We start from the raw sequence: 17,953 nt of genomic DNA, 5'->3' as shown, positions 1-17,953 counted from the left end.
TATATAGCTTAAAATTTAAACTAGATAATTTACTATATTGACTAAATCTTAGAGTGGCCTAAGTGCTGTTTTAGATTGACCTTTTATTCAACTAATACTTAGCATTCGAGCTGATAAATGAAAAAAAAAAAAAAAATAGAAGATAGGATGAGAGTTATAGTTGCCACATGCGAGCAATCATAGTCAAAGTAGGAAGACTCGATCACCTGTTCTCATTGGTTAATTGGTTCGACGTAGCTTTCTTCACTAACAGCTTCAATCAAGAACTACGTGATGATCTTAAATTTCCCTCATGATCTTACTAAAAGGTGAAGGCGATAACTAAAGAAGGAATATCACGTAATTGAAAAGGACTTCTCAACCGAACAGTGGAACTGCTTGTATATAAATAGCAGTTAGCTTAATTAATTCTGATGTATCAATACATTCTACAACATAACATGAGGATCCTACTACTTATCTTCCTTCTCTCCTACTGCTTCGTCCCCTCCTCCTCCTCTCAAACTTACAATGCTATATTTAGCTTCGGGGACTCGATTTCCGACACCGGAAACCTCTGCATCGCAGAAAAGCCTTCGTCGCTTACTGTGGCGCAGCGGCCTTACGGCGAGACCTTCTTCGGCCGCCCTACTTGCCGCTGCTCCGATGGCCGCTTGGTCGTAGACTTCCTTGGTATTAAATTGTCTAGGCACATTGTCACTCTATATATACATAGAGTCAAATAATTTAATACTCTTTTAAAATTTATAATTTTAATTTAACAGCTATAATAGTTAATTTTTATATTTGATATCGATTTTAAAACTATATTACGTCAAAAAAATTTAATTTATGAGTGCCGAACTTTTAAATTACATATTTTTTTATTATAAATAATAAATAAATATTATCATAATTTTGCATGCACGTCGTCGTTGTACTATTTAGCGGAGGCATTTGGATTGCCATTACTTCCACCATCTAAAAGCCGTGGCAAAAACTTCCAGCGAGGTGCAAATATGGCTATAATAGGTGCTACCTCACTCGATTTTGCCTTCTTCCAATCGATTGGACTTGGTAACAAAATTCGGAACAGTTGGGTCAATGGTCCATTGGACACCCAGATCCAATGGTTCGAGCAACTCAGGTCTTCTATTTGCTCCACCGCAAAGAGTGAGTTAGAATTATTTCTCATTCTGTTAGAGACTTCAACAATTAATTCTTCCAATTCTATTCCTGAATAGATGTCGATTGATTGCAGACTGCAGATCGTACCTTCGTAACTCTTTGTTCGTAGTCGGAGAATTCGGAGGTAACGATTACAATGCTAACGTGTTCTCCGGTCGGAGTCCGGACGTAGTGAGGAGATACGTGCCTAATGTGATCAATGCCATTTCCAACGGAGTCGAGGTAATAATGTTCATCGTCGATCGACATGACATAGGCCGGAATATCACCGGAATATTGTTCATCGTTCGTGTTTTTGTTTGTTGGTGTACAGAAATTGATTAATCTGGGGGCAGTGGACTTGGTGGTACCTGGAGTTCTACCGATTGGATGCTTCCCTTTATACCTCACATTGTTCCCAAGTTCCAACAAAGGAGACTATGACCAGAATGGATGCTTAAGAAGGTTCAACAATTTGTCTACCTACCACAACTCATTGCTCAGGCAAGCACTAGCTAGGCTACAAAATAAGTACCCATCGACGAGGATTATGTATGGAGATTTCTACAACCAGATCATGGAAATGGTGCAAAATCCACAAAAATTCGGTATGTTTATTTCATTCTTATGCTACTTGTTTTTAATTTAATTTAATTTTATTTGACCCAGTATTAATTACTACACTTCAGTGGGTCTTCCAGATGAATACTAAGTTAGAACGTCAAATTTAGAGTCTTCCTCAGTGTCTCTTTCTTATAAGCTGTGTACATGCGACGGTGAGTTGGCCAAACCCGGCAATCCAATCCTCTCACGGCACCGGAAAAAAAAAAAGATATCTACGTACGTGTACAATCCAAAATCAATTATATATATATATAGATTAACGTAATTTTAATTATCACGGCATTAGTTCCAGCCAAGATAGGATTTGACCATCTGACTCATGATAGTAACCGTAGTTTATAGTAATCTATTTTTCCTAATTTTTTTTTGGTTTGGTATATTAGTTTTTGTTAGAAGAACAAATATAAAATTATCGTTCTCTAACTGCTTAAATTTTAAAGTACTAACGAGAAGTTTGAAAGCTTTTGTTAGTGGTATATGGTTGGAAAAGATTAATTAGGACAGCATTTTGTTAAGTCGAGTTATTGGTTCATACATGATAACTCGAACAGAATTATACTAAACCAAAAATTATTTAAGACCTTTAAATTTGTATTGGACTATTATGTCATGAAAATTGGCCGGGGTTAATGGTTTCCTAATTTGGTGATCGATTATAGAAGATTAAGTACATATATCTTCTACAAGTTTATAATTTGTAAAAAGGTCTCAAATTCTCACTGATACCAGAGCAGGAGGTCCAGAATTCATTCATTTGATTCAGAACTTTGAAGTTATCTTCTTTTTTTCTTTTCTCCAATGAACACTGCTGCAAGAAACTCTCAATCTACTCTTTCTAACTGTATCAAATGCTGCAGGATTTAGATATCCCCTTAGAACTTGCTGTGGAGCAGGGCAAGGCACATACAACTACAACAAAAGAGAGAGGTGTGGCATGAGTGGTGCAAGTGCCTGCCCCAATCCATCCTCTTATCTAAGCTGGGATGGGATTCACTTAACAGAGGCGGCCTATCGGTACATAGCCAATGGTTGGCTTAGAGGGCCATACTGTAATCCACCCATTCTAAGATAGGAGCCATTTCTTATAGCACCTCTTGCAAAAAGGAATGCAAGATAATAAATAGCAAATTTTAAGAGTAATTTTGCACAAGGAAAATATGTAACTGTGATGTTCAAATAAATTGCGATTATGAGCATGAATTTATTCCCAACCTAACCAACCGCACAATCTGGAAGCGAGTAAAAATTTTCGCACACTAAGATGAAATTTGATGCACAGAAAACTAGCATTGGCCCTGAACCAGACACTTCAATAAGCAATATTACATTGTTATTTTCTAAATATAACAAAGATCAACATCGAAAATTAATCATCAAGGCCTTACTTTCAAGCAAAAGTACTACCAAATAACCTAATCTATTGAAATGATATGGATTTTGTCCTGTATTACAATATCATTAATACTCAACCACCTACGATTAGTATTTCAGCAGACTACTCTATGTGAGATATGTCGTCATGACCTAATTTAAAACAGCATCGATATACCTGTCTTTAGGCTAGAAGAGATCATAGCTTTGATCGAAATATTAATTATGTGGAGCTTCTCGATGATTTACAAGAGCTCCCAGAGTGATTCCGCTGAATCATCGAAGGCCAGAATGGTAGAAGCTGATGATGGGAAAATCCCTTGTTCATTATGTGTTCCCACATCGATAACATGGTAAGCATCCTCGTTGTCCTTTGACCGTCCCAATTTTGCAATAAAGGGGAGCCAGAGTTTTCTCTGTTAAGAGTGAAAATTTTCATCTTACACCTGCACTAAGATTGTTATTTAATAAAAAATGAAAAAAAAATATAAATTACCTTATAGAGTTTATTTTTGTGCTCGTGATATGAAGTCAACGCAAGTTTATTATCTTCATCATCATTCCACATATATTGAAGATCTACATTCTCAAACTCTCCTGTGATTTCTGTTTTCAGATGAGTCACATCAATATCGATGAACATTCCATCTGTATTGAAGCTATACGGTATTTCTGGAGAAGCTGTAATCATGAAAGGAGAGATGATCATGATAATAACAAGCAAATGATTACAGATTTACTCATTGATACAAAAAGTTGCATGACTTAAATAAATTAGTTATTCTTATATATGTGATAAATTAGTAGAAATTAAATGAGTGAGTTAACAATTGAGTTGTCAAAGGGGAGGAAGTTACAAAATCACAAAAATGAATAAGAAGGTGGATGCATGAATTCCGTATTTATACTCCACAAAGTTACATTGCTGCATGAAGATGAAGTAGCTTGATTATATAATTGTCATTATTGTATGTACTACGACGACAAGCAAGAACAGAAAGAAAAAGAAAAAAACAAAGGAGTAGTTGCAACTACATGGGATCAAGTACATGTATGGATGCCAACAGTATTCACATCGATGTCCCTATAGGAGGATTATATGAAACTTTAGCCCACAATAGATCAAGATTCTGAGAATAGTACCTAGCATATGAGAATTACAAACAATATTCACATCTATGGCCCTATAGGAGGATAATTTGAATCTCAGCCCACAACTGATCAACATTCTGAGAATAGTAGCTAGTATGAGAATTACAAACAACTTTGCAAAGATAGAGCTTCGCTAAGAAACTACATTGGACACATCCATGCTAGATGGAAACAACTGCTAGAGTAATTCAACTGTAAGAATTACAAAATGAATTCTAAAACGTGTAGAGCAAATGCTTATGAATCAAGGTTCCAAAAATCGATATCGGGATCGGAATCGGCCGTCCGGAAAAACAATACGTATCGGCCGTATTGACCACCTGTATCGGATCGGATTATTTTAATTAAATAAAATTCTAAATATTATTAAAAATGTTGAGAAATTTCTAAAAATTTACAAAAAATTATAAGAATATAAGAAATAATAATTACTCATATATAAAGCCTAAAAAGTAAAAATCTCTTTTCCTCCCTCTCTTCTTTCCTATCCCTCTAACTGTTAGTCTGAAATATTTATTCTCTCCCATACTTTTTTTTATCCTATCTTTCTCTCTCTCTCTCTCTCTCTCTCTCTCTCTCTCTCTCTTTCTCATCATCTTTTTTTTATCATGGACGAGGGGTGTCCATGTATGGTTCCGGCGGTGAGCGTAGAAGGAAAGACTCTCTCTCACTCTCTCTCTTTCATCCTCTTTTTTTTTTAATCTCTCTCTCTCTCTCTCTCTCTCTCTGACAGCTGCTGATAGGTGTAGGTGGGTGTACAGGCCGAAACCAGCCGAGGTTTCAGCCTGGATCGGGATCGGCTATAGCTGGATCCACTCGGGATCGGCCGAAACTGAAAACTATATTATGAACATAGTGTGACAGTGAGACTTCTGTAAAACCCAAACTAGCATCATCTACATCACTTGGTAGACATCTGGTGCCGGAAAATTAGTTGCACTAAACTAGTATCTTGTGTAGTTAATGTACATAGGGTGTCAATATGGACGGAAGCCTGAAAAGTCAGAATAGAAATATGTTCAGTTATAGCACAGACTAGTACCCCAGCTCAACACGGCCTAATGAGGCCTGGTACATCTTCAAGCCTCATCAGGTCAGGCTTGTTTTGTACTGGATTGAGCTCAGCCACTACTTTGCATGACCATCCTGATCATGCACAAACTAATTCAACCCATAGGCAGCCCCAGATGTAAGATGAGAATAGAACAAATCCAATCGAGGGGATTTTGCTTTAGTATTTGCAATGGATCCCCACTCAGAAATCTGTTAATAATTAATTATGAGCCTACATCCTAAATAAATTACATATTTCAAAAGAAACATGGAGGAAGGAGGGGATTGTGGGATGATAAGTTAATTCTTATTAAGGTGCAGTCCTCCCGTCAGAGCTAGGATAAGAGAAGTGGAGACTATCGATGGATTCTTCATTTAATTCAAAAAAAAACAGCACATAACGGTTGCCTTCAAGGACTAGCTAGGCAATTAAAATGAACATGAGTTTGTGCATAACTGGTTGCTTAACTGCTAGCCAATGCAACTGACAGAAATTGCGAGTTGGCTAATGGAAGAAAAACAAAGATGAAGTATTGTCCAAATTCCTCGAACATTTAACATATAGGTAGACAGAACTGTTAAGCCAAAGGGTCAATCAGTTAGGAACAGGGTATGTAATATGCTTCAACTCCTGCATAATTCCCTATCATTTGCAAGATGAGTGAGTCAATACTAGTTACCAAAGGCATGTTGATATATACTCAGTGAGGAAGGCAGACCAGCAGTACCTCTGCTTACCATGTCAGTCCAAAACGTTGACAATAGATTAGGCTTTAACAAGCATATGAATGGAAGGAGCATAGAAATCCTTTATCTTGAAGTAATTTTAATTCCACCAAGGGTAGCATTAATCTAATGCATGCAAGAACTTCCAAGGAACTAAAATAAGAAGAAAAAAAGAAGAAGCTCAAACTAAATTCTTTGGGAATATTCAGAAAAAAGAGAGACTTCGGGGACTAGCAGAAAAGCATAGAAGAGTTCAAAAAGGTGTCAGGAAATCAGGCATCATCAAAAATATCATTTGTTTGGCTGAGAAAATAAAACCTTTAATCTTTGATGGAAATGACTCCTCAACTGATACTTCATTACCACCAGTAGGTCTCTCATACCAATCAGTTGAAACCTCATCAGGTAGCTCTCTAACATTTTTATCAGCTACATTGAACCAGTTGGTGTTGATCTAACGCAGCAGAAAAGGACCTCCTCAGAAACATAAAAGAAATCACTAAACTAAGAGTGCTAAATCCTATCAGAGTTAAGAGTGCAAAAAATGCCATCCATAATGCCAAAAGAAAATATCTGCAGAAGGAGAATTTGAAATGAAGTTTATGATAACAAACACAGACCTGGACATTTTCTCCTTTACATGCATGGAGTTTTTCCAAATTATAAAATATGTTTTCCAATGCTCCAAATGTAGCCATGTGAAACCTTTACTATAAGAGAGAGGAACAACAAATTCTTTGTCCACCTCCTTTGCATACAAATTATTCAGATTGCAGTGTCCTAATCTGCATCTGCAAATGATGATTTGAATGACAAAAACAAACTTTACACATTGAAAGTCAAACATGCAAAGTGTCAAAAACACCAGATGTTTGATTAGTCAAGAATTTAACAGAAGAAGTGACTAGAAAACATAGAAAAGTTAAAAAAAAAAACATGAATATGTGCTTAACATAAAATCACTCATATTATTTGACTACTCTTTTATGTTAGCCTTCACTCAAGATTTGTTTTGTTCTACTTAGTGTTAAAGATAATTCTTTGGGAACAATCTTTCCAATAATGGAGTTCATAGAACTTCTCTTGTTTTGCATTGGCAAGAGCCTCGTGCTCTATGGAGCTTTCTTTATACCCTGGCATAGCATGTTCTCAAATCCATCATACACTTATTCTATATCTCTTGTAGCCAGTTGTTGTTGTGTACCAAAATGACCAATGTTTTGTCTATATCTTGTAGTCTGTAGTTAAGGTGTGTAAGAAAGATCTAAAAGCCATATACAGGACTAACTTTACAAAGCTTAACAAGAGAAAAGGATTTTCCTACCTATTGTAGCCAGTGGTTGTTGTGTGCCAAAAAGATCTAAAGGCCATCTACAGAACCACCTTTACCAAATTTAACAAGAGCAAAGGATTATCCTGGCTCTCATAGCAAACAAGTACTGAGCTGTTGCATGATGGAGATGGCAAATCTAATTATATGAAACTAAATAGTATCCAGATAGCAAGTGACGACTATCCATTCAAATAAAAGAACTACAACCTGTTCTGTATATTTTAACCTCAACAAACGTTGGAACTTCCAGCACCTCTCTTCCTGAATCTTCCAGAACTTCTCTTAATGTATTTGATTCATTCAAACTTTCTCCTCGGTGACAACTTCTACAGATAATGTTAACCATGATTTATGATCTTTACTTTTCAGCACGATCAGTCCATGACCCCCAATATTACTGATGCTATGTGACCCCTAAAGTCCCGGACTCTCAAAAGATTCACTAAGAAAAGACCAAGAATGCATGTAAATTCTCGCTAGGCTAAAACTTCTTGAAAGCGCTCATCACATGCTACCATCAGGTTCCTTTAACCATAAATCCAATCAATCTACAAACTTTGAAGTTCTAAAAAAACACACACAAGTATACAATCAAAGATTCGAACAGTTCTTCTTAAATAATTCATTTTACAATAAATTAATACTTTTACTACTAGGTTTTGGACATACTGTAACTCATGAATAGAACTATAATACTTAATCTTATGCAGAAACCCTAGAGCGAGAGAAATCCACTACTCCATACCAATAAACTACTGAATATTTAAGCAGAAGAAGTTAAATTGGAACAACAAATCAACTAGCAACTACAGAGAGCGGAGGAGATTACCAGAAGAGACGCTCATATTGGAACGACGAAGACAATTTAACGGAGAACAAATTTAAAGTAACATGAAACGCTGCATACGAAACAAAATTAGATTGAGATAAAAGAAACAAGATATTGGGTTAACGGATGGTGGGACCCGCTTTAAAGATAGATTAGTACACAAGTTTAATATGAATTCGATCCTGTAAAAGATAAATATAAAAATATTTTTTAATATTCTAAATATCAATATTTTGTCGTTCATTGTCGCAGAGTTTGTGAGTAAATTGATCCGTTGACGGGGTTTTGACCGGCGACCCTCATGATCGTGTAGCTTGCCTTTTGTCGGGCTAATAGTTCATCACAAAACTTATTCCAATTTTCTTTATCCTACTAACAACCTGAGATAGTTTATTACACATTTTTTTAATACCAGTCTTGCAAAGATTTCTGGGATAGAGGAGGCTTTATATTCTCAGATAATCTCCCTCACCAAACAGGTAGCCCATTCAAAACACTATCTAATGATAGCCTTAATAGAGGTACTTGAGACATGAAATTAATATATATATATCTACTTGAGACATAAAATTAGCTAGCTCGCCCAATGTGGGCCGGCCCAATACTTGAACAAAGTTAGAAGGCCAGATCTATGATCTGCGCCATGTTCCCATGAAACAATTTCCCTTTTTTTTTTAAATAAAAATAAATAAATTATATAACTATTTCGTTTATTATATGTCAAAGTAGTTAACTACCCTACAAGAACTCGCTGACCAACATCGCATACAACTCATCAAAGCATGGCTCCATGGTTTCCAACTCGGTAGCAAATTGATCAATACCCACCATTGCATCTTCTGGTGCCAATTCCCTCGACCATTCCATCTCTGTCCCCCTGCTAACCTCTGCACAACTTACTTTCTTTCCTGCTCTGCGTGCCGACGGCATCTCGGGCGCCGTCTTAACCACCGTCGACGAGTCCTTCCCGGTGAGCTGCTGCACGACGGTCTTGAAATTTGCGACGTCGGTCTCCACAAACTGCGTCTCGATGACCTTCGTGGTGATCACCTCCACTATCTGACGACCGGGCATCACTTTATACATATGAGCTCTTTTGAAATTTAACTTGATTTTTGTCTTGGAAGTTAGGCTCTAGAATTCTATTTATAGTTTTATACATAGCGAAGTCTAGCGCTTGGAAAGAAGTTGGAATAGTCCTGGCAGCACGAAGGGGTCAAAGTATATAGGTGAGGTCAACCTTAGGGGATTTGGATTTTGACGGTGGTTCACTTGGCCTAGAAATGGAAAAGAAAACGTGAGGTTGCTACGTCACCTCGTGGTTCTGTGGCCGTCAAGCCAACTCAACTCTGGTAAGCAGATGTGGGACAGCAAAATTGCACTAACTTTTGGAGTTAATTGGGGTTGCTTCAAGGAAAGTTAGTGATGGAAATTTGTTGCTCTAAATTGCCGGCTGTAAATTGCTAGCAATTACCATGACCGCACTGACGGTTCTATCGAGAGGAATTAATTCAAGAATTAATACGTGGGACATTGAACAACAGTGAACAATAAATAAGCTAAGTAATGTTATAGTTACAAGCACTTTCACAAAAATTCTATCATACATACATGTGGCTGTTAGGTAATCAGTTTATCTAAAAATTAACCTAAATCATTAGGTGATGTGCTAATAATGCATATCATGCATGCTTTTAACATGCAGTGGCAAGTTATCAACTCTTAATAATTTCTCTCTCTCTCTCTATCTATCTCACAACTATTTATATCAATGTAAAAAATGACGTCATATTACCACTGTTTGTAGAATGTTTGCAAAGTGTTTGTCGGCATGGCTTTATTCATAGTTCAGTAGATTGAAGAAATTAATTCCTGCCACTAGCTATCAGGAAAACTCAGCAAGGCTGAAGTCATTAGCAGGAAAAGAAAATGCCAAAGGATGACAGAATGGTCCCTGCTAGAAAATTTTTGTTAATGATATCCATCCACGTACTGAGGTTGTCTAATATTCAAAGATCATGCATCCAAATCTGCGACTTGTCTAAAGACTAGACGAAAATCATCGATTCACACAATGGAGAACTTGGACAGGTTATACCGGCATATATATATATATACTTGAGACATAAAATTAGGTAGCTCGCCCAATGTGGGCCGGCCCAATAGTTGAACAAAGTTTGAAGGCCAGATCTTTGGTCTGCGCCATGTTCCCATGCAACAATTTCCTTTTTTTAAAAAATAAAAAATAAAAACTTTATATAACTATTTCGTTTATTATTTGTCAAAGTAGTTAATTACATGCGACGTACTACAAGAACTCGCTGACTAACATCGCATACAACTCATCCAAGCATTGCTTCGTGGTTTCCAACTCGGTAGCAAATTGATCACTACCATTGGTGCCAATTCCCTTGACCATTCCATCTCTGTCCCCCTGTTAACCTCTGCACAACTTACTTTCTTTCCTGCTCTGCGTGCCGACGGCATCTTGGGCACCGTCTGTCCCCCTGTTAATGCCTGCTCTTTCCTCCTATGGGAGATGCCGCCACCTTCCTTAATTTTTCTTTTCATCCCTTGTTGTCGCCGTGTCTTGTCGTGTGCTTGCTCAACTCGTCAGCCCTCTGATCCACAGGACCTTCACCCTTTTCATCCTCGGCCTCCATCGCCACCTTGTGATCTTTCATTGCCCCGTTGGCACTACCGTCTTCTTGGTTACAATAGTTGTGCCCATTAACAGCAAGCAAGGCAGCAACGGCCCATGCAGTGCTCTTAGCGGTCAACGCACCTACAGTCCTTTTTGCTTCAATCAAACAGCCTCCCTCACACAACTTTATTTCCTCCCCACCTCAATTGAACCGCTATTGCTGGTCCTCCTTCCCTTTCCTTGCTAGGGCCAACCAGGGATGAAGGTGATGACAGCTTTTTGGTGGCTATTGGACCATTTTAGTTTATTATTTTATTTTTATTTTGAAAAAATTAAAACTTAATTCAATACTTAGATATACTATAATACCTATTAAAAAATATTAGAAACACCCTTCGAGATAGTAATTTATCATACGCTATTGATAAATAAAATACGAAAAAAATAAGAAAAAGACAATTGCAAACACAAAACTTTTTACGTTGAAAAACCCCAAACAATAAAAAAATATAGATCCAAATTCGGATCAAAACCAATAACTAAAAGATATAGCAATTAACAAGAAGCTTACAGATCACCCCCCGATTCTCATGACTCAATCTGCACCAACCTTGCTCGTTAGACCCCGCGATGTATTGCTTTCTCGGTGACCCTTAAGATGTAGTTCACTTTTCTAATGGCCTCCAAAAAATGATCTAAATATTAATGATTAAAACCATTTCTATATTTTTTAGAGATAAGATATCTCTTTAAAGATTCTCTATGGATTTTCTTAGAGATAAAATCAAATCTAAGTCAGATTAGGTCTCACATAATTCTAGAAATTATAAATTAAGTAGGTGCATTCGAACGCCGCTCGAGTATATTCGAACACCGTGACTTGAAGTGTGAACGCATTGCGAACTATCAAATATGAACTTCTATATGTATGAACGTTACTTCCGTATTTGTGAACGTCTATAGAGTGCGTTAGAACAACCAAAATAAGCTCTTTGTATGTGTGAACACGATGTGAACAGCTATAGAGCACGTTTGAACAGACCCAAAATGTGTTTGAACGCGTTGTTTAAACGACGGATTAAACAATTGAATCTAGAGTGCATGTACCTTTGCATTTAGGTAAAATTTTATACTTCTTCAATTATCATGATACCTTTCAAGCACTTCAATAATGATTATAAAATTGTTTTAAATACTTTGACTTCAAAATTAATCTTTTATTTTAAATATCTTATAACTTGTACGTATGCTCAAAATTTTGACACATTATATAACTAAAAATTATATTTTAAAATATAATTTATCAATTATATTAGTAAAAATAAAACCTAATACATTCTCATTATCTATAGGCCATAATAGCCTTCTTTACTTCATATGGTCTGATCGTGGGTCGTGGGGAACTTACAATTAGCTGGCTAGTAATGTTTATGCTTCTAATGGGACCACATTTAGATTCTATTTATCCTTAAAGATCAATGCTTATTTTACCTAACAATAGTGGAGCTTCCCCATTTGTGTATTATGCTGGTAAAATCTGATTAGATTTAGTAGAATTACTGACTTACGGGCTTTCCAAAAAAAAAAAAAAGAAGAAGCAATATTTAACTATTGAATCTCCAAGAGAAAATATTTTAGGAATCTAATGGGAAGTGAACCCTTGTACCCTATATTAAAGAACTTATTTAAGAAATTACTTTTATTGAAACTCATACAATTCTTCCTCTAATAAAGTTTACCTCTGACAAAGTTCTCCAATGGTGTATTAAATTTTCATAAAGAACATACCTCCCATGTTTTTTTTTTTTAAAGAATGTATCCAGTCTAAAGACTAGATATAGACTGAATAAAGAATTAATTATTTTTAGATACAAAGGCACTTAAACTTTATCAAGATTTTAGCTGTCTAATTTAGACTTCAAACCATATGCGTTATTAAACAATTACTTCGAACTAAACGCTACCGAGACTTGTTCTAAATCATTGCACTGTCGAGCTGTTCTTCAAGCTAACCGCATTGTTGCACCATCAACCGAATTGAGCTAAGCCATCAAACTACCAAACTACTAAATAATATTTTTATAATATTATTTAGGGTTGAAGTTAAATCTATGAACTTCTTGGTCACGAAGAAAGTTACTAAGTAAAAGAAACAATGTTTTGAGTAACGAGCAGATCTTCCCGCAGCCTCGACTGTAGGAGTATCCTACTATTAAATTCTTGGGAGTCCTTTGTTTGGCTGGCATAAGATACTTCCTCCTGCAGCTATGGCTGCATATAATTAACTAAAGGTTACATTTTTAAAGTATACCTTACTTGAGCCATCCGTAAGATGGAAAAATTAAAAAAAAGAAAAAACTGTGAAGAATAAAGAAGGAACAGAAGAAAAGGATCAGCATGAACCCTTTTGTTTGCTGCAAAACCATCCCAGCTAAAATAAAAACTAAAACTAAAAATGAATTGGTAGAGTAGCCAACCAGAGTCTGCCAAATAAACTCAACCTGCATCAAATTCCCGCATCCATGTCGGTAGACGATCGACTGCCTTCCTCCGGCAGACTCCAATCACTCCTATAAGAAGACCACGACGGCCCAACCAAACACACCGCCAAGAAACCCAGAACAAATTTTGAAAAAGAATGCTACAGACATAGCAATGGAAGCCAGTCTCTGCCTCCGGGCGGCCCACTTCGCCACGTGGAGACCGGAGGGCCTCCTCGCTCCAAACCGCTATGTGGCCGTCGTCCCCAACGGCCGCGCCATCGAGATGAGCCCGCGCCACCTCGTGGGTGCGCTTGCCCAGGCACGGCAGCTAACATGGGGCGGCGGAGGGTGGCATAGGATGGACACGTGGCGGCGGCAGTTGTCACAGGCAACAAATGGTGGGGACAAGCAGGAGGAGCCGCCGCTGCCGCTGCCGCCACCTCCGCCGCCGCCGCCGCCACCGCCACCGCCACCGCCGCCACCGCCGCCGCGCCCTACCTTGTATGCCATGCTTCGAAGGGTGTTGCGGATACTTAAGACAGAGGTCTCTCTCTCTCTCTCTCTCTAAAACATGGGAGTAGATCGCCAGAAAATGAAATGTTAGACTAAATGTATATAACGAAGAAAAACATACATTCATTTAAAAAAAAATGAATAGTTGCTTAGTCTATATAATTAGGCTAAAAGACACATATTTAAGATGCGGTATATTAGGAAATATTACGTGCATTTTGTATTTAGAGATCCGAAAAGCATAGTTTGGTTGGTTGTATAGTATAGAGTTTTTTCCTCCTTAAAAAACTACTTTCATATATAATTTAGCAATTGGGAACGTAGAGCGAGTCATATAGTTCTCATGCTGGGCTTAATTAATTATGTTTCTAAGCAGATCCCAGATCATATTAGTAAGCTGGTGATATATATATATTTCTTAACTGCAACATTTTTAAATACAACAAACCAAGACAATGGTTTTTAATTTTAGGGTAAGTATTTGCATCTAAAAAGGCAGGCAACATGTCTAACTACAACAAAGCAAACTTGTACACATTTTGCTCTTATTTTTTCTTTGAATTAGAACAAGTGCTACAGGTTAATTCACTTTCTTATGGCATTCATGTTGGTGATTTTTATTGCTTAAAAGTTACACTCACATATATAAAATTGATCTTCTTAGTTGCAGGATAACACAATATATCAAACATTGCTCCAGGTGGAAAATGATCCACAACAGTTCCTCGGTGAATTAACCCACCCCCTATCTATGAGGTAACTTTTTTGCATTCTCTTCTTATGCCAAATATCGCAACTGAAATACCTTCTTTTTTTAAAAGTTTTCTGCATGTACATTCTTCTAATAGCCTTTATTTTTTTAAATATTCAAATCATTTAACGGTAAAAAAAAAAAAAAAAAAAGATTAAAGCACCATCGTTTTTTTTTTCCATACTTTCCTCTTACTTATATTTAAACTAGTAACTTCAAACAGTATCTATGCATATATATATATATATATATATATATATACCCCCCACTATATATATTTATATATATAATCAAACTATAACATTTTTAAATACAACAAACCAAGACACTGATTTTTAAATTTTGCATCTAAAAAGGCGATATATTTAAAGGCACCAAAGCAAACTTGCGAGCTTTTACAATTTAATTGTCTTTAAATTTTTAATTTAGCATATAAAATTGAGGGCAATTATTTTCCTTAGACAATACATATTTTGTTATAATTGAGTTGTGATACATATTCAAGTCCATCATTATAAATAAATAAAAACTAATTATAATTAAATTACAAAAACCCTGGCATACTTTCTTCTTTGAATTTAGAACTAAGGGTCTACATGAAACAAGGTTGTATAAAGTTGATGTTCTTACTTGCAGCCTCACGCACTGTATGACGTATGGCATGACATGAAAGATGGTGAAATAAAAAGTATGTTCGGTTTACTCCTAGCTCGACAACTGATCTATGAGGTAACCTTGTTGATTTTTGTTATTATGCCACTCTAATATCGCAAACAAAATACCTTACTTTCTGCATGTACATTCTTGTAAAATATATATATATATATATATATATATATATATATATATATATATATATATATATATATATCTACTGATTTCATTTGTGTCACTTTATCTCATTATGATTATATTTAAATTAAAATTAAAATTTTTTTTATCATATTTGATTGTCGACTTTGAAAATACTCATTAGAGATAAAATTATAGATAATTTGATAAACTTTGTAATGCATTTAAAATAATATCGATCAGATTTATATGACAAAAATATACATATGTTTAATATATTTAATATATTTTTATCATTAGATTGATATTATATTTAATGTTTTAGAAAGTTTATCTAATTATATGTAATTTTTAATAGATTTTTAATTTATAAATTGGTCAAATATGATTGAAAAAATAGTAATTTCAGTTTAAATATAATAACGAAGGAGTAAAATGACGCAAATGAAACTATAGGATAGGAGGGTAAATTGAATTTATGCCTAATCACATTGGAGCCTCTAAAAAGAAATTTGGGAAGGTATATATGCAAATAATTGCAAATACGAAATTTGGGAATGTATACATAAAAATAGAGAAATTTTGAGGTGGTAAAAATCCAGGTACAATTCTTCACGATCAATGTATTTGACAGAAAGACTACCCAAAAGTCATACGTGTGTTCAAACAGTTACAAGGCGAAGTGTGTCGTCTTCGGACGTAGAACCAGCTTTTCTCCTGGTGAGTTAATTGCATGAATGCCTTTTTTCATTGATCTACGATCAATTCCATACTTTAAATTTAAATTTCCTTCAACGTTAAGTACGTACCCTTTCAGCTCATTTATATATATATATATATATGCATGAATTAATCTTCTTTTGGTGCTTCATGATCCTTTCAGCTCGTCATATGCATTGCGTTGGGCTTGGGGTTCATGACCCCTTGGGAAGGACTTTCGAAGAAGTAATAGGGAAAAGAGATGCCAATTGAGTAAAAGTACTCGAAGTCACGCTGCCGGTATTTTCATAAAGGTTTATGATGTATCGCTTTTGATTTGTGCTTCTTCTATTACTATATTGCCTGATGACTTGCTCGTGTTTTGAAATCTATCGTATATATAATAAATTTAAGACTGCGTCCATTTAACCAATTGAATGACCTGCAGGTATATCCTTTGTTTGTATGTGTAGCTTTCATACTTAACTGTATTTTTTATATTTATAAGTTGAAATCTTAGTAATTTGGCTGATTTTATCTTTTTACCGTTTGACTTGATGGAATTTTAACATTTGATTAGGTTTGAGAGGGTATCCTTAACTATTAAAAAAAAAAGGAAAAAAAAAAAAAGAAAAAAAAAAGAAGTAGAAAAAGGAGCTTCAAGGGGTATCTATCTAAGCGATGGTCTTTAATCTAATTTAGTACCAAATATTTTTTTTAATCTTTTTTATACTTAATAAAGCTCACTTTTCAAAATATTAACACTATAAATAAGAACAACTAATTAAGCTCGAAGTTCAGCCTCAAACCAAATAAGCCCTGAGTAATTTGAGAGATATCCAAACAAATATGAAGTTTAGAGGGGTATACAATAAAAAAAACCCTTTTATTTTTTTTCTCACATGGAAATAAATAAAATTTTTATGATGTCCTTAGTTAAGCCATTAGATACAGCTAGAGTTTGAATAAGTGGTTGGCGTGAGCCATCTACTTACTATAGCTAACTCTACATATAGAATACTTCTGCTCTCTCCTTAGATTTAGGCGTGGGGCTTTTGATTCTAACATATTATGACTATCCTTGATTATTTGAATATAATCATGTTAGCATTAAAGATGAAAATTATAATAGTTACTTTGCTAGTCACCTATGCTTTACTTCTTTCATGGAGCTACTTCTTTCATGGAGGTAGTAAGTCTTCATTCACTTGTGAAATAGGAATAGGCTTCTTTTAGAATAAGCCTCCTTATTCTGATGTAGTAACTAAATAATATCTTATCTTATTTTAGTATATTATTTTAATATTCTCTCTCATCTTATTTCATACAACTTTTGAAAACTAATTTATTAATACTCAAAAATTACTATTTTACCCTTTTAAGCCGACAACACTAATTTAACATTTAATCAGCTATAGTTTGATTTCCCTCTCTCTCTCTCTCTCTCTCTCTCTCTCTCTCTCTCTCTCTCTCTCTTTCTTTCTCTTCTCTAGAAAGGCAGTCATGGCCTCCATCACCGAGCCCAGTGCCGAGCTCCCTCAACCTTCGCACACCTCTCCTCTGACGAAGCACTGCGACCACGCTTCGTATGCATCTCCTATGACAAAGCATTGCGACCACGCTTCGCACGTCTCTCCTCCGATGAAGCAGTACAACCACACTTCCTACACCACTCCTCCGATGAAGCACTACGACCACGCTTCGCACATACTATCCTTGCAAGAGCACATCTCTCCTATCTCTCTGATAAACCAACATTAAACAAATATGCACAGGGGTGTAAAAACGAAGTAGACTGTGGGTTATAACCAAGAAGAGTGCGGGATTATAACTTTGC

General features: G+C 35.8%; 3 protein-coding genes across 5 annotated transcripts; 2 read left to right on the top strand and 1 right to left on the bottom strand.

Annotated features, from left to right (window-relative positions):
* Positions 1–427: 427 nt before the first annotated feature.
* LOC140778640 (GDSL esterase/lipase At5g45910-like) lies at positions 428–2,983 on the top strand. Its single transcript, XM_073123448.1, has 5 exons — positions 428–672; positions 928–1,152; positions 1,241–1,389; positions 1,481–1,754; positions 2,628–2,983. Exons 1-5 carry the CDS (start codon positions 441–443, stop codon positions 2,840–2,842), a joined length of 1,095 nt encoding a protein of 364 aa, XP_072979549.1. The 5' UTR covers positions 428–440; the 3' UTR covers positions 2,843–2,983.
* Positions 2,984–3,037: 54 nt separating this feature from the next.
* Positions 3,038–8,603, bottom strand: LOC140778642 (uncharacterized). The gene is made up of 5 exons (XM_073123449.1): positions 8,235–8,603; positions 6,693–6,863; positions 6,391–6,526; positions 3,638–3,822; positions 3,038–3,557 (listed from the first exon to the last, which is right to left on the bottom strand). Exons 2-5 carry the CDS (start codon positions 6,768–6,770, stop codon positions 3,387–3,389), a joined length of 570 nt encoding a protein of 189 aa, XP_072979550.1. The 5' UTR covers positions 6,771–6,863; positions 8,235–8,603; the 3' UTR covers positions 3,038–3,386.
* Positions 8,604–13,461: 4,858 nt separating this feature from the next.
* On the top strand, positions 13,462–16,407 carry LOC140779460 (uncharacterized). Of its 3 annotated transcripts, none has more exons than XM_073124528.1 (5): positions 13,462–13,905; positions 14,545–14,630; positions 15,262–15,354; positions 16,052–16,137; positions 16,301–16,407. In XM_073124528.1, exons 1-3 carry the CDS (start codon positions 13,534–13,536, stop codon positions 15,293–15,295), a joined length of 492 nt encoding a protein of 163 aa, XP_072980629.1. In that variant the 5' UTR covers positions 13,462–13,533; the 3' UTR covers positions 15,296–15,354; positions 16,052–16,137; positions 16,301–16,407. The 3 variants fall into 3 exon arrangements, with proteins under 3 accessions (XP_072980629.1, XP_072980627.1, XP_072980628.1); XM_073124526.1 differs by having other exon boundaries at positions 14,539–14,630; XM_073124527.1 differs by lacking the exons at positions 16,052–16,137; positions 16,301–16,407 and having other exon boundaries at positions 14,539–14,630; positions 15,262–15,397.
* The last annotated feature ends 1,546 nt before the right edge of the window (positions 16,408–17,953 follow it).

The sequence above is a fragment of the Typha angustifolia genome, chromosome 15, assembly GCF_048772165.1.
Source record: "Typha angustifolia cultivar Huaian chromosome 15, ASM4877216v1, whole genome shotgun sequence".
Lineage (NCBI taxonomy): Eukaryota > Viridiplantae > Streptophyta > Magnoliopsida > Poales > Typhaceae > Typha > Typha angustifolia.
The sequence above is the reverse complement of the archived record's forward strand: the minus strand, read 5'-3'. Positions and strand labels throughout refer to the sequence as shown.

Excerpts from the sequence above, each read along its gene's own strand:
- LOC140778642 (XM_073123449.1), bottom strand. The coding sequence starts at position 6,770 with ATGGCTACATTTGGAGCATTGGAAAACATATTTTATAATTTGGAAAAA. Across the intron at positions 3,823-6,390 it reads ATTTCCATCAAAGATTAAAG|CTTCTCCAGAAATACCGTAT; the intron begins GTTTTATTTTCT and ends TCATGATTACAG. Across the intron at positions 3,558-3,637 it reads ACAAAAATAAACTCTATAAG|AGAAAACTCTGGCTCCCCTT; the intron begins GTAATTTATATT and ends CACTCTTAACAG.
- LOC140779460 (XM_073124526.1), top strand. The coding sequence starts at position 13,534 with ATGGAAGCCAGTCTCTGCCTCCGGGCGGCCCACTTCGCCACGTGGAGA. Across the intron at positions 13,906-14,538 it reads TGCGGATACTTAAGACAGAG|TTGCAGGATAACACAATATA; the intron begins GTCTCTCTCTCT and ends TGATCTTCTTAG. Across the intron at positions 14,631-15,261 it reads ACCCACCCCCTATCTATGAG|CCTCACGCACTGTATGACGT; the intron begins GTAACTTTTTTG and ends TCTTACTTGCAG.
- LOC140778640 (XM_073123448.1), top strand. The coding sequence starts at position 441 with ATGAGGATCCTACTACTTATCTTCCTTCTCTCCTACTGCTTCGTCCCC. Across the intron at positions 673-927 it reads CTTGGTCGTAGACTTCCTTG|CGGAGGCATTTGGATTGCCA; the intron begins GTATTAAATTGT and ends TGTACTATTTAG. Across the intron at positions 1,755-2,627 it reads GCAAAATCCACAAAAATTCG|GATTTAGATATCCCCTTAGA; the intron begins GTATGTTTATTT and ends CAAATGCTGCAG.